We start from the raw sequence: 14,493 nt of genomic DNA, 5'->3' as shown, positions 1-14,493 counted from the left end.
CCTCCTCGCGCCGCCTCCTTGTTAAGCTTGTCTGATCCCCCTCCTTGCCACCGTTGATCTACGGTTGCCAAACATGCCGCGCACTGTCAGTGTCATGTATACCCTATCTATGTAACCTTGCAACGTACAGGCCTAGAACCGCAAGCTTATTTTATGCAATTGCTGCTCCTCTCCTCCGTTTACACACGACGAAGGTGATTGAAATACGGTCGTGTTTTCATGATAATGCTGTTTGTGTTTTTTTCATGAAGGATGTAGGCCTAAATTGTTTTACATTAAGGCCTAATTTATATCGAATTGGGGAAAAAAGAGAAGTTTCATTGATAATGACTTTCACTCCACGTGCTTTGGTTTATAGGTGAAAGGTCAGTGGTAGTATTCTGAAGGGCGCTCCTCCCATAGGAATAGGGGGCGTGAAGTGACGTCATGTGAGGTGCTCTTTGATGATGATCGGTGTCATTTACACTTGTACTGTAAGCTAGGCAACAGACCCCTTTTATGATTTGAAAACCAACCACGGGCTATAATATCCTTAGATGAAAGAATTTTTCGTAAAGGAGATTTTTTTTCTCTCAATATCAAAAAGGTGTTGCGCTTCACCTTGGTTGACCCTTGGCTACCATTGAAAGAAAAGCAGACGGCGCTTCGACCCAAACATATGTTTTTTTCGGATCCGAGGCTAGGGCAGTAAAGCGCACTTAGCAGCACCGAGCCCGGAGACTGACAGACACACGACCAGCTGACTTGGACAAACACGCCGCTGTAGTTTTTCCATCGTGGCTGCGTCAAGGAGACTGTACCGAAAACGGGGCTTGCTACAGGGTGGAATATACTCGTTTGGAGCCAGCGTTTTCAGTCGCCACATTGCATCACACGACACACCATTTTACCGAAGCTACACTGAAGTTCTTTGGGAACTGGCGTTCACATGATGTACACTATTACTAGAGGTCCCAGTAAACTTGTTACACAACGGAGGACAGGTGAGTAAAATTGACTGGTTGTTTGGAAAATAAAGCCACAAGGGCAGTGTCTATATCAATTGACAATGAGTGCGCATTAACCGTGATATTGACTGGTCAGTGCACAGACAAGATTCCTTGGGATGAAAGGAGCCCGATATAAAAATGGCATGTCTAAATAACATGTTCTCTTTCACTGTTAAGGACCTACGCAGCAGCTCGAGAGTAAAACTACCGAGTTGAAGCTCAGACCGACCACTTGGCTTACATCAGAGTGAGTAGCCCACGAAATTCAGTTCATACGAAGCGCAACCATGGAACATTTTAATGCACGTGCTTCTAAATAAGTGCGATCATTACACGTCACGACTCACGCAAAATGTTTTGACTGGACGTGTATTTAAACGGTAGCAACAACACGCAGTCGTTTGGTACATTGTATCGAATCAGCCAGTGTCGTGATGTTTTCTTTCTACCGGTCTATTGGTTCTTATATGTCTATGACCTTGCAAGGTTAGCTGGCCGCCTGTCTTTGTAGCCGCGCATGCTACCCGTGCAGATTACTGTTCAACTGTACGAGTCTAAAAACAACAGCGTGTGTCTTGTAGGAGATGTGAATTTGAGGGTCACAACATGCAAGGTTTAAATCGAGCCCAGTTTGAACTGTCATGCAGAAAAACGTGTATTAGTCTACACTCATTGAAGGACATGGGGCAGCTAGCGCGAGTTTATTAGCACTCACTGCTGGCAAGCAACGTGGAATTGAGTAAGCAAGCTAGACGGTACATAACCCAAACTCCGCCTGTTCTAACCCATTCTCGTAATCGTGTTTGATACGTCTGTACATGAATGGACTTTGCTCTATTTTTGCTTGTTTGTATTCTTAACACAGAAGACATATTTCGTGGTTTGGTTGGGCTCGTTAGTTTAGCTTTTGTAATCCCCGTCAACGTCCCCATGGCAACACGGTTGTGTAAGGAAGGGGTCCGGAGAAGACCCACCAATCCCTGCATTCCCACGGTAGCTGCCCACAGTCGTAATCGAGCTTGCCATGTTGTGCTGAGCCAGCGTCCAGAACACAAAATCGTACATTACTTTTAACTCGGGCCTGATCAGTAGCAATAAGCATGCTGAAAACTACATCAGCTGTGAATTTACGAGGCTGTATTTGTATCGACAGAATGCCTATTTGACAGACCTGGACTGCAAGTTTGTCTGCACCTGATTCACCAACATATATTACAGTTTTCTACGTACAAAGAAAAATGCGGAGTTACTCTTGATCATAAATTAATAGATCATAGATCAATCAAGGTCCGAGTGAAGAGATACCCGACTTCTGTCCCTGCCATAACTCCTCCTGTCATAAATTAAACGGTGGTTTATGTACTATTCTGTTGTTTTAATCTCCCTCTCTTCCTCTATTTCCCTATTAATGTGCTCTCCAGTTCTCCAGCCCCCAAGATAGTTTTCAACCGTCTCAACGGAAAGAGATACCATACAGCTTCCACACCCAAGGTAGAAAGCCCGGCTGAAGGTTTCACCGCTGCACACGAGGAGAATGTCCGCTTTGTTTACGAAGGTGAGAAGCACTGGACCCGGGTTACAGTCCTGTATTGATGTATTTTTCGGGTCTCTATCTCTCCCAGATCATGTATCTCTATCTGATACTCTCAATCACCACGGCAACCCCCGTTTAGTCTGACTCGCAGTTCGACGAGTTCAAGAAGCGACAAACCGACACTTCACGTCTGTGAATGAATCACTGTGTTCAAAGACTCCCTTTCTATGCACATTCTCTCTTCAATTCTCAAGACTTGGCAGACTCTAGACATTTTAATCCTAAACTCTTTCTCCCGGAGTGCCACACAGTGTAAAGTCCAGGCTTGAACTGAAAGTGTGAGATAGAGGGAGAGGGAGAGAAGTAGTGTGCTAGTAACTCAAACACAAACACTGTGGTCTCATCTGGGTGTGTAACCCCCCCCCCCCCCCCCCCCCCCCCCCCCCCCCCCTGTAGCTGATGCAACCCTTCTGAAGGGTCGCTCGCGGCAACAGCAAGGACGCTGTGTGATGTGTCCCCTTCCCTCCACAGCTACAAGGTTATTTCAACAGCAGGGGAAGGTTTCCCCAAGATTATGTTGCTATGCCAACACCGTGGGGACTTTACCCGTACTTCTGGAGATTACAATGATACTGGCTTTTCTTCTGTTTGCAACTAGACAACATGTAGGCTACATCCATAGCTGTATGAAGTGTTTACAAATGTGTACCTTTTTGGATGGGTATGGCTCAGTGGAAGAGCAGTTGACTGCAGATCAAGAAGTGTGGGTTCAAATCTACCGCTTTGGACGAGTGTCTGCTAAATGTACTGACATCGCTATGTGTATATACATGCATGCGTTCGTGTGGAAATATGTTCTGACCAATCAGCTTTTCTCATTTCCGCAGCGTGGCAGGAAGTAGAGCAGAGGCTGGAAGGCGGAGCAGCAGAGGGGGAGGAGCTTACCGCTCGCCATGGCCACGGCCCCGGCCCCGTCCAGTACAGGGAGAAGACCCCCAGCCCTGGGATGAAGAGTGAGTACACACCCAGCATGCACCTCTCACCTGCCGCGATCTTGTTAGCTACATTGGTGTGCATTTTGGGAGTCAGGTGGCTGAGCGGGTAGAGCATCGGGCTAGTAATCTGAAGGTTGCCAGTTCGATTCCTGGCCGGTGCACATGACGTTGTGTACTTGGGCAAGGCACTTCACCCTACTTGCCTCGGGGAGAATGTCCCTGTACTTACTGTAAGTCGTTCTGGATAAGAGCGTCTGCTAAATGACTAAATGTAAAAAATAAATAAACGGTGGGATGATCTTGACGATAGAGAAGCCATCTTTCTTTTTTTCTCATTTTATTCACCTGGTGTATGTGGTAAGTGGGTCCTAGGGTCAGCTTTTCCTATTTGAAGTAGTCCTGATAAACTAGTACACAATATACCTGCTTATCTTGTGCCCAGATACGAGAGAACAGATGAGGGTGGTAGCTTTAATATTTAACTCTGTCTTGGTCCTTTGACTACCAAAACCCTCTCCCCTTAGATAAACTTTAGCGAGCTAAAACATTCCCAGTCTCTCCCAAAGCGGTTCTGTCCAGTTCAGAGACTATGTAACTTCTAGATAACATTTTGTGGGGCCTATCAGGTTTTTTTTGTTTCATAAAAAGTAGGTCGATGTCAATTATTAAGTAACCATATATGAATTCATGATGGTAAGAGATGAAACTAATGAAATGTTCCGTCCATATACATTTCATGTTAAGTCATGAAATGTTCTTTGCATTCTGGAAGATGCCCTATAACCCCTCCCTCCCTCCTGCTCCTTTTTCATCTCCTTCCCACCTCATGTCTCCTTCCCTTGACTCCTCCCTCCTCCTTTTCCTCTCTCTCTTCACACCCAGACTTTGTGCCCATAGATTTGGACGAGTGGTGGGCTCAAAGGTTTCTTGCCAACATCGCCAACCTGTCGTGACGCGGCAAGCCCCGGTTCAGGCGCCGGAGGGACGAGGGTCTGGACGGAAGCAGACGGGGGGGGCGGAGGTCAAAGGTCGCCAGCTGTCGGGCGGGAGGCTGGAAAGGAAGAGATGAGGGGTGTGCAGTTGGGTGGAGAGGACATGTGGAAGCTTCACACGGGGTCGCCCATGGAGTCTTAAGCATCTGTTGTGATTGCGGTTTTGCCTCAATGTGCTTCCTGCTGCAGCGTGGTGTGGTGCATCTGTGCCACACACTAAACTGCCCTCCCCCCACCCTAAAAATGGCCTGCTCTGAACTCTTGACCCCCTAAGACATGTTCCACCAATGAGGATCTCTCTCGGCCTAACTGGCCAATAAGAAGATGGAAAGATGATCAGTGATTGGTCTTCTGAGTGTGTTTCTCTCCAAGCCCCTCCCACCTGTGACATGATGATGATGTTGGTGTGTTTTCAGATGAACAAGTCTGTATTTCTAGGCTGGTCTTTGGATATAAAAAAAAAAAAAAAAAAGTTGACAATGACGAGGAAAAAAACAAAACAGTAAAAACAAATTCCAACAGGTGTACGTGTGGAATTATTCCTGAAAATTGTCTTTTTATATTAAGCAACAGTATTTTCCTTTATTGTTGGCCTTGAATAAGCATGTGAATGTGAAACACAACTCCAACATCACCCTTCTCAAGGTCAAGGTACTCATTAACACATCATTTAATTTCAGAATTCCATCAACGCAGTGAATGCAAACATTTTAAATGAACACGGATGTACCAAACAGCAGCAAAATACAATATTTCCCACCACGCTTTTGGTATTCAGTCTCTTGCTCGTCACCTACACTTTCACCAGTTCATGCAGGCAGACCCACGACCGCTCTGCCTTCATCACTCCATCACTGTCGGCGCTACGTCTTTCTTCCTCCTCCCTCCTCTTCCTCTCCCCACCCCTCCTCCTCCTCGTCTCCGCTGCCTGCTGCCCTTGCCCGGCTTGGCGGTGGTGAAGGTGATGCAGTTGGCGTCCAGGAAGTCCATGAGCTTGGCAGTGCCCAGCGTGATGCCAGCCTCCTTGAGGCGAGCCTGGAGCAGGGCCAGGCCCAGCGGCTGGTACTGCAGGACCCGGCCGTAGAGCTCCGGGTCGGACAGGATGAAGCTCCGCGCCGCCTGGAGCCGGTCCTGGAGGAGGGAGGAGGCCTGCGAGGGAGTGATGTCACCATCCGAGCCGTCGTCGTCAGAGAGAGGGCACAGCTCTGGGTTCGACCTGGAGCGAGGGAGGGAAGAGGAGAAGCACAAACAAGAAAGAAGGCATAGAAGAAGAAAATGGTTACTTCATAACACTTTCTAACCGGGGAAATCCTCACGAAACCCATGACGTCTTCCCACCTCTCTGAGTCTTCACTGGCAGCAGTGGAGGATGTGGAGGAGCCTTGGGATGCAGAGAGAGCCTCATGTTCCTCCCTCCTGCCCTGCTTCACAGGAGAGGCAGCAGGGGGCGCCCCAGGCTGCTTAAAACCCCCCGAGGACGCTGGCCTCCCGGAGGCCGTGGAACTAGGCAGAGGCCTCGTCTGAGGGGCCCTGCCCAGAGGAGGAGCCTCGTCGTCGGACTCGGAGCTGACCACCTGATGGGTGTACTGGTGGATCTCCTTCAGCTTGAGGATCATCTGGCGCTTGGGGAGAGGACGCACTCCAAACCTTGGAGCAGAGAAGAAAAGAGAGAGAGAAGGGGGGAGTGAAGGAGAGAGAGAGAGACAGAAGGGGTCAGGTGAAATAATGTGAAAGAGAGACTGACACTAGTCCTATAGGGAGAGAAAGAGGGTGGAGGGAGGTAGAGAGAGAGGTAGAGAGGGTGGAGGGCGGTAGTGAGAGGTAGAGAGGGAAGGGGGGAGAGAGGAAAGGGGGGAGAGGTATAGGCTAACAGAGATAGATCCATGATGATGTCAGACCTGTTGAGCTTGTTCTTGAGGTCAGGAGTGTCCATGTCAGAGTAGCTGGGCAGTGGGGTGATGGCCACCAGGGGGAGCTGCCCTCTCCTACGGGACGCCACTGAGGTCAGAGGTCACACAGGAGTACAACGTTGACAAAACATCTACATGCAACATTCGTACAACATTTGTCATATCATTGACACACAGTTTGTAAAAATAAAAAAAAAATCAGCATTTACACAAACGTCACAGCTTGTCAAAGGTTCGGTGTTCACCTGGGGTTTTGAGCTGGTCGACTCTCTGAGCCGGGGCGACGGTGGTGACCCTCTGGGAGAGAGGGCCAGCCTCCTCCTCCTCCCAGTCAGACCACATCCTGGAGCCCAGGAGGCTGGCTCCTAGCTCGGGCCCGGCGTGGGCAGAGGGTGGAAGAGAAGAGGAGGAGGAGGAAGGACGGATGGCGAGGGTGCGGGCGGTGCTCGAGGTAGAAGGGACGGGGGAGGCTGGGTGGACGTGAGTGATGGGCGGAGGAGAAGGAGAGGGGGATGGAGGGATCATTGGGGGTGACGGAGGGGGAGGGCTGAGGGAGGACTGGGCTCCCGTGGTGTCCATTCTCAGGCTGAAACACCCCTCCTGTTCCCCCTGCCCCTCCCAGGCGTTCAGCCCCCACGAGTCCTCAAACGCCATCGGGGGCTCGTCCATCGCCATGGAGCTTTGACGGAAGCTGCAGCCCCCAGACACCTCCATCTCTTCCTCTTCCACCTCCATCCCTTCTTCGTCCTCCTCCTCTCCTCCACGGCTGGTTAACCTCCTCTCCTCCTCTCTCCTTCGCCCTTGTCTCGTCTCCTTCCGTCCCTCCATTTCCATCCTTCTACTCCCCGAACTGCTAGCATCGCCGGACTCAGTGGGGGGTCTGCGTTGGTCAGGGCCCCCGCTGGGAGACCCCATACGGGGGGAGGAGGGGCAGTCGGAGAGGGAGAGGCGCAGGGGCCCCAGCCCCGTCCTCCCAGGGCTCTGGCTGTCCGCCCTGCCTCGTGGCCACCCTGCATGTCTCCCGCCGCCCCCACAGAGCAGAGGGGAGGCCGAGGGCAGAGCAGGGGGCTCGGGTGGATCCGGGTGCAGGGGAGTGCTGCTGTGAGGCTGGGGGAGGCTGTGGAGAGGGGTTGCCTTGGTGGAGGGGTTGGAGGAGTCGTCCGTTGTGTCCCGACCGACCGCGCTGCGTCTCTTTGGTGAGAGGTCAAGATCCAGGCTGGGAATTTGGGGGGCAGATTCCCGGGACGTCACCCCGGACACGAGGCCTTCTGTCTGGGCAGGGTGCGTGGAGGCTTGGGGCGGGTCGATGGAAGTCTGGAGGTTACTGCTCCTGGAAGACGATGATGAGGATGAAGATGAGCGGGTTTTGGGGAAGAGTCGAGTGCGACGCATGCTGCTCTGGGTCTGGGTGGAGCTGGAGCTCGTCCTGGGCTGGAGCGGAGTGGCCGGGATCAACCAGGACACCTCTGGAGAGAAGTCCATCGTGGGGCTGTGGTCCACAGGATCAGGACCAGGCCCGTCTAGACGGCCGTCAGGGGGTGACGATGCGCTGGGTCCACGCACACAAGCGCTTTTCTCCTTTCCGTCCAAACTGTTGGGTTCCGCTCTGGGTCTGATCTGGGTGAAGTCCTGCTGGCTCTGGGTGGGGAGAGGAGGTGGAGGAGGTGGAGGGGAGCTGGGGGGGATCCCTAGGGGGGGGTCCACCTCCATCTCCTCACTCGAGTCAGACAGAACGATCAACTCTGGTTCTCTGCTGGCTCTGGAAGGAGGGGGCGAGCGAGGCAGGCTCGCACTGCGAGGGCCCTGCGCCGTTCTCTTTGGAGACAGCCTCTCTTCACCAGAACCAACCCTTTCCTGGGATACACCCCCATGAACAGCCACGTGATCTCGCCCTCCTCTTTCTTCTTCTTCTCTGCCCTCTCCAGCTCCCACCCCCTCAGAGGGGCCTCTCCTTGCCCCAGCACGGCTTATCTCCCCTGGGGACAGCCCGGGCATGGGGATGCAGGGAACGCCGGCCGGAGGACTGACGGACAGGTCGATGACCTCGCTGATGGAGGAGGGGAGACAGGGAGTCTCTGTCTGCCTGAGCCCAGCTCTGGGAGGCTGGGAGGGAGGGGTTCTGGGAGAGGGGGAGGAGCAACCAGGGGGTTGGGACCTAGGGGGCTGTGGAGGGGGGTCGTCGTCTTCGTAGACCCCCCAGGAGTCGGAGAAGAGGCGGCTGTAGCTCCGGTCGAGGTCGAGGTCTGGCACGGCGGATGAGATATTCTCCGTTCCTGAAACATTCGCTCGGGCTGCTGTCTCCGTGTCTGTTGTTCCTGCGTTCCTTCCTGCCTCCTCTCTCTCCTCCTCTCTCTCCCCTCTCTCCTCCTCTGCCTCCCCCTCCTCTCCTGGGCTCTCCTTCGCCTCCGCCCTCTTCCTCTGAGTGGCGGCAAACTCATAGATCTCTTCCATCTCCTCCTCGTTCACTCTCTCTTCTTCTTCTTCGCGCGTCTCGCCGTCCTCCAGGGTCACGCCCTCCCCTCTGTGCTCTTCATCCGTCATCATCCCTCCTTCCTCTCCTCTGTCTCCAGCCCCCCCTTCATCACCACCACCACCATCCTCCTCCTCGTTCCACATGGAGCGAAGGAGCTCCATGAAGGCCTGGTCTCCGCCGTTCTCCGCCACGGACGGAAGCTCCTGGTCTGGGTTGTCTTGCCAGGCTCGCCCCTCTCCCTGGCTCTCTCCCTGGTTCTCTGTGGGTCCTGGGTGATCCCGGCACAGCTGCAGTAGCTCCGGCAGGTCCAGCCTGGAGAGAGACAGAACGCCAAAGACTCAGAGGAGAGGAACAGGAGACTCAATCAAGAAACAAATCCAAACATCCCCAAAACAACCTGTCAGCGATGCTTTTACATCAATGCTACGATCAGATAGGCCGATTGTACGTCCTCTGTATATGCTAACTATCTGCTAATATTCAGCAGACTAACCACCACTATGCCCCCCCCCAGACAGACCTGCAGGCCAGCTCCTGGAGGTGGGGCAGCAGGCTGGGAGTGAGGGGGCAGTGGGCGGTGTAGAGGTAGCGGAGCAGGACTTCCACGGCCGGGCCGGCCACCTCCGTCAGCAGCACCCGCCGGGCCGCCGGCACGCCCTCCTCCTGCACCCCGAACCCACTGTCATGGACCTGGGAGAGAGAGAGATAGGGAGATGAAGAGAGAGAGAGAGAGATAGGGAGATGAAGAGAGAGAGAGAGAGAGAGAGAGATAGGGAGATGAAGAGAGAGAGAGAGATAGGGAGATGAAGAGAGAGAGAGAGATAGGGAGATGAAGAGAGAGCGAGAGAGAGAGATAGGGAGATGAAGAGAGAGAGAGAGAGAGAGAGATAGGGAGATGAAGAGAGAGAGAGAGATAGGGAGATGAAGAGAGAGAGAGAGAGAGAGAGAGAGAGAGAGAGAGAGAGATAGGGAGATGGAGAGAGAGAGAGAGACAGAGAGAGAAAGAGAGAGAGAGAGAGAGAGAGAGAAAGACGGTGGGGTTGGAATAGGAGTAGGATAGACGAGAGAAAGGAAGAACAGAAAACTGATGAAAGAATCACATTGCTGTGGGTTGATGAACTCCAGAAAATGCCATTACACAAGAGCCCGAAACACACAACTGCACCGTACCATCTGGGCCAGCAGGGGGCAGCGTGCGTACAGCATGAACGAATGGGCGAAGAACACCTCGCCATCGTCCACCTGGAGCTGCACGTCACTGAGTTGGGGGTTGTTCACCATGCTGCCCAAGTCTGAGTCCAGTCTGGACAGCGCCACCTGGAGGACAGAACAGCAGACAGCAACCAAACGTCAGATGGCTGAGCGGTTAGGGAGTCGGGCTATTAATCAGAAGGTTGCCGGTCCGATTGCCAAAATGACATTGTGTCCTTGGGCAAGGCACGTCACCCTACTTGCCTCGGGGAGAATGTCCCTGTATTTACTGTAAGTCGCTCTGGATAAGAGCGTCTGCTAAATGACGACATGTAAACGTGGTCTGGTTTCACATACACACCATGGGGACGGGTTTATCGCCACTAGACGTGTCCGGAATGTTCTCTCTGACTTACCGAAGGTCGGCACGCTGTGTGGACGTCCCTTCGCTGAGGCCCGTGGGCTTGCGTGTCCCTGGGTCTTCCAGTGCATGTGTCGTCCCTCTGAGAGTGTGCGTCGTCTGGGATGAAGCCGCTCATGCATAGGTCAGCCTCGGGGGCGACGTTGCTGTCTTTCCCTGAGGGAGAGGAGGAGGAGGAGGAAGAGGAGGAAGGGAGGGAGGGAGGAAGAGGAGGGAGGGAGGGAGGAAGAAGAGGGAGGAGGAGGAGGGGGGAAGACATCTACGGTGTTTCTAACTGGCATGTTTGAGATGAACACACCAAAGAGACCATCTGTGTGACAGGGACGTGAACACCAGCCGCTGTTGTCGAGTGTTGCTTCGTTTCGAGGGTGCTCCAGTCATGAGACCCAGTTTACTCCACCTTCTGGTGTCTCACCTTTCCCAGAGCTGGAGTAGCCCCACTGGGTGAGGGTCATGCCCTCCTCTGCCAGTTCCAGCAGGTCAGCCAGGGCCTGGCTGCCCACAGGGAGGGACCCCCCGCCTGGTGCTAGCCCTGCCCAAGCCTGGGTGCTGCTTCCTGGGGTGGACAGGGAAGGAGAGGGGCCTGTCTGGGAGGTGTAGGGGAAGAGGGGGGTTCCCACTCTGTTTGAGGAGGCGGTGGTGGATGGATCCGAGCTGGCCGCCTCAGGCTGTCGAGGTGGGAAACCAAGAACAAACTGCCTTAGTGATTGATAGTTTACAGCTTCAAGGCATTTTTACAGACAGTGTTTCCTAATGTATGGCGGGCCACCACAAATAAGTAAATATATGGGAAACACTGACATAGTACCGTCCAACGAAACGCTTGTAGCAACACTCATACACCACTTAACCGTATTAAAAGTTCTTATTTTAGTTTTTTCTAATGTTTTCCTCCTTCCCTCCCTCTCTGACCTGTGTCGACTCGGGCGGAGAGATGAACTCCATCAGCTCAGCAGTGTAGAACTCTGCCGGGCAGCCGGGTCCTCCGTCCCGCAGAGCGCTCTTCCTCCACAGGGGGGCGCCTCCTCCTCCTCCGTCCCCGCCCCCTGCGAAGCACCAGGCGGGCAGGGAGCTGGGGCGCAGGGTGGGGGTCGGGGGGGAGGGGGCGCGGGTGCGGACCAGGAGGGCGGCCACCCTGTCTTGGAGCCTCCTCAGGGCCGTGTCGGGGTCCTGGACCAGGAGGAGGGGCGGGGGGCGGGGGGCCGAGCCCTTCTTCCTCCTCCTCTTGCCCCCGCGTCCCGCCGCTTAGGGATGCCACAAACACCACTGCGTTTCAGTGAAGGGCCGTTTTTACACTGTGAGGTTTAGTCAGGGTGTGACCGAAACGCCATCTTACCTTCGTGGGCTCGCCACCTCAACAGAGCAGCCACAGAACCAGGAGGCACAGCCGAAATCACTTCCCTCTCCACCTCCCTCTCCATCTCCCTCTCCACCTCCCTCTCCCGCTCCAGGAGGGAGGAGGAGAGGGCCAGGGCCACCATGGTGTCCTCATCCAGGTTGGGGGCTCTCTTCCTGGGCTTCTTCCTCACTGGGAGGCTGGGGTCTGACTTGGGGCCTTTCCTCTTGGAGCCGCCAGTCTGCACTCTGCACCTCAGGAGACGGGGAACATGTCAGCTGTACTCAAGGATCAATAAAGAAACGCAGGTTATGTAAAAGATAGTTGTAGATATCTGCTGTTGGTGCTGCTCACTGTGGTTAGAGCATTTGACTGCAAATCAAAAGGTTGCAGGTTCAAATCCTCCCTGTACTGCATGTTGTTTTGGATCAAAGCAAATTCTTATTTTTATCATTATTATTATTATTATTTACCTAGCCTATTTGCCGTATTTTACAGCCTAGGATCTATGGAGGCGGGTGTGTCGGCTGAGACTAACTCACGATTGGCTGGCTGAACCGTCACTCGGCGCCTCGGCAGCCTGTCTCTGTAGGGCCTGCAGAAGCACGGCCGGGGCCACGCCCATGTGGGAGGAGCAACGCTTCAGGTGGGCGGAGCGACTCTTCAGGGTCTTGAAGACCTTCCCGCAGATAGGGCATTCTGGGATGGCGGGGGGAGGGGGAGGGGCCGGGGTTGGAGCACTGGGGGCGCTGTCCTCACTCTCGTCCAGACACCTGGCGAGGGGATTCAAATACAGATGATGCCGTTTCAGCGTAGCACCACAGTGAGTGGGGATGGTAGACAATCTGTTCATGCACCAGTGTGTGAAAGAGAGCTCAAAGCAGCATTCAGCAGTGCGTGTGCATTTGTGGCTCACACCAGGATTCAGCAGGGTGTGTGCGCTTGTGTGTGTGTGCGCGAGTGTGTGTCCTGTCCCCACACCTGTTGGTGTGCTGCGTGCGTCCAGCAGGGCTCATGTGGGACAGGTCACGGTGACAGAGCTGACAGAGGAACAGGCCTCCCTCCTCCAGGTGGACCCCCAGGCCTCTTCTGGGGAGGAGCTGTGCCCGGGCCTCCCTGTCCAGCTCCTCCTGCAGCCTCACAGCCAGGGCCTGGTCGCTCTCATGGGGGTCTGGAGGAGTGGAGGTGGAGGTGGAGGGGTACTTAAGAAGAACTCTGAACACTCTGAACTCTACTAAGAACAATTCATTCATCGGATTATTCAGAGAAACGTTGATTGACGCTGACTCCCAGAAATGTGTTTCTCTCTTTATAGAATTACACTACATTTACTGTGTGGAGCCAGGTAAGGCTATATTGGTTGGAATAGAAGGATTAAAGTACATAGAAATTACTGACTGACCACAAGACACAAATCAAATCAAATGTATTTGTATAGCCCTTTTTACACGCAAGCATGTCACAGAGGGCTTCACATACGCCCATAGAACTGCCCCTCAACCAACCTAAACCCTCAAGACACAAATGCAATGTCGTACATGTGTTGACAGCCACTAAGAGGACCATTGTCAAATGAATGGGTATAGTAACAGATAAGTTGACGGAAGCTGTATTTACACTTAAAACACCTCACCTTGACATAGAGGCAGGAGAGTAGGAACACTGTGGTGATGCTGTCTGGTCTCGGAAGACTGGTTCATCTCACTGTGGCTCAGTTTCTGAGGACTGCATCTCTTGAACTGCTGCATTCTCCGAACCACCTTCTGTGCAGCCCCCAGCCCATTCTCAGCGGCCTCGTCATCCGCAACGGACACCGATGGACCGCTTACGTCAACGCAGAGATCCGCTCCGCCGTTTTTAAGGGGTTGCTTTTGATGGGCTGTGTTCCCGTCAACCAGGCTAGGTTCGGAAGCAGCGGTTGGGCAATCGGTTTGCGCGGTGGCCTTGCTTGTGCTTGCCGTCTCGACATCGTTCTTCCTCCGCCTTCTCTTGGGGAGGTCTGTGGCTCTGGTCTGTGTGATGACGTGCTGGGACTCCGCGTTCCTCTGCTCTCCGGGGTCACCCACCTGTTTACGTACTCGCTTTAGCAGCTTGGAGCAGAGGTCAACGAAGTCTTCTTGATCTGAGCAGTCCATGTTTAGCTGTATGTGTTGTGGACTTGTTAGCAATCAGAACAAAGATTGTATACTAGTCCTTACTTGTTGCACTGGCTGTGTCTCCATGTTAGCTAGTAGGCTAGTGCTAAAAATATGCTAGAGCTAGCAACCAATAAGTTGGCAAATTGAGACATGCTCTTGGTTCATTTTGTCTTAAAAATAAGCATGTGCAGTTACTATCTCATAACGCGTTTGTACAGGATGTATGTTTCATTGTAAGGGGCATATTGCACGGAAAACGACAAAGCTTTCTCAAAGTTTTCAAAGACGCTTACGTCCGACCGCCTCAGTTTGACTTCCTCTTACGTCACGACGTAACTAAGAGCTCTCTCCGTCGTTAGATGACTGGGCTCGTTTGGTTTTGCAAAACGAATATTAAGGCCTTACAACACGCAATTCCACTTTAACATTTTCAAATAAATATCTTGCGTGTTGTCTTTAGCAATGTTTCTCTCTGATGTCTAGCTGTAATAAATTTAGCACGCTCGAACTTCTG

At 53.1% G+C, this 14,493-nt stretch overlaps 2 protein-coding genes across 2 annotated transcripts; one reads left to right on the top strand and one right to left on the bottom strand.

Annotated features, from left to right (window-relative positions):
- Positions 1-422: 422 nt before the first annotated feature.
- Positions 423-4,985, top strand: mcrip2 (MAPK regulated corepressor interacting protein 2). The gene is made up of 5 exons (XM_047044138.1): positions 423-983; positions 1,167-1,236; positions 2,411-2,544; positions 3,411-3,536; positions 4,401-4,985. Exons 1-5 carry the CDS (start codon positions 929-931, stop codon positions 4,469-4,471), a joined length of 456 nt encoding a protein of 151 aa, XP_046900094.1. The 5' UTR covers positions 423-928; the 3' UTR covers positions 4,472-4,985.
- A 57-nt stretch (positions 4,986-5,042) lies between these two features.
- On the bottom strand, positions 5,043-14,388 carry slx4 (SLX4 structure-specific endonuclease subunit homolog (S. cerevisiae)). Its single transcript, XM_047044135.1, has 13 exons — positions 13,475-14,388; positions 12,823-13,012; positions 12,384-12,614; positions 11,842-12,089; positions 11,418-11,749; positions 10,921-11,173; positions 10,501-10,661; positions 10,064-10,210; positions 9,414-9,583; positions 6,666-9,205; positions 6,409-6,508; positions 5,849-6,157; positions 5,043-5,726 (listed from the first exon to the last, which is right to left on the bottom strand). The coding sequence occupies exons 1-13, from the start codon at positions 13,974-13,976 to the stop codon at positions 5,354-5,356; spliced, it is 5,556 nt and encodes a 1,851-aa protein (XP_046900091.1). The 5' UTR covers positions 13,977-14,388; the 3' UTR covers positions 5,043-5,353.
- Between the last annotated feature and the right edge of the window lie 105 nt (positions 14,389-14,493).

This window comes from Hypomesus transpacificus, chromosome 21, assembly GCF_021917145.1.
Source record: "Hypomesus transpacificus isolate Combined female chromosome 21, fHypTra1, whole genome shotgun sequence".
In the NCBI taxonomy this organism is placed as follows: Eukaryota; Metazoa; Chordata; class Actinopteri; order Osmeriformes; family Osmeridae; genus Hypomesus; species Hypomesus transpacificus.
The sequence above is the reverse complement of the archived record's forward strand: the minus strand, read 5'-3'. Positions and strand labels throughout refer to the sequence as shown.

Excerpts from the sequence above, each read along its gene's own strand:
- slx4 (XM_047044135.1), bottom strand. The coding sequence starts at position 13,976 with ATGGACTGCTCAGATCAAGAAGACTTCGTTGACCTCTGCTCCAAGCTG. Across the intron at positions 13,013-13,474 it reads TCTCCTGCCTCTATGTCAAG|ACCCCCATGAGAGCGACCAG; the intron begins GTGAGGTGTTTT and ends CCACTCCTCCAG. Across the intron at positions 9,584-10,063 it reads GCCCCCTGCTGGCCCAGATG|GTCCATGACAGTGGGTTCGG; the intron begins GTACGGTGCAGT and ends TCTCTCTCCCAG.
- mcrip2 (XM_047044138.1), top strand. The coding sequence starts at position 929 with ATGATGTACACTATTACTAGAGGTCCCAGTAAACTTGTTACACAACGG. Across the intron at positions 1,237-2,410 it reads ACCACTTGGCTTACATCAGA|TTCTCCAGCCCCCAAGATAG; the intron begins GTGAGTAGCCCA and ends TGTGCTCTCCAG. Across the intron at positions 2,545-3,410 it reads TGTCCGCTTTGTTTACGAAG|CGTGGCAGGAAGTAGAGCAG; the intron begins GTGAGAAGCACT and ends TCATTTCCGCAG.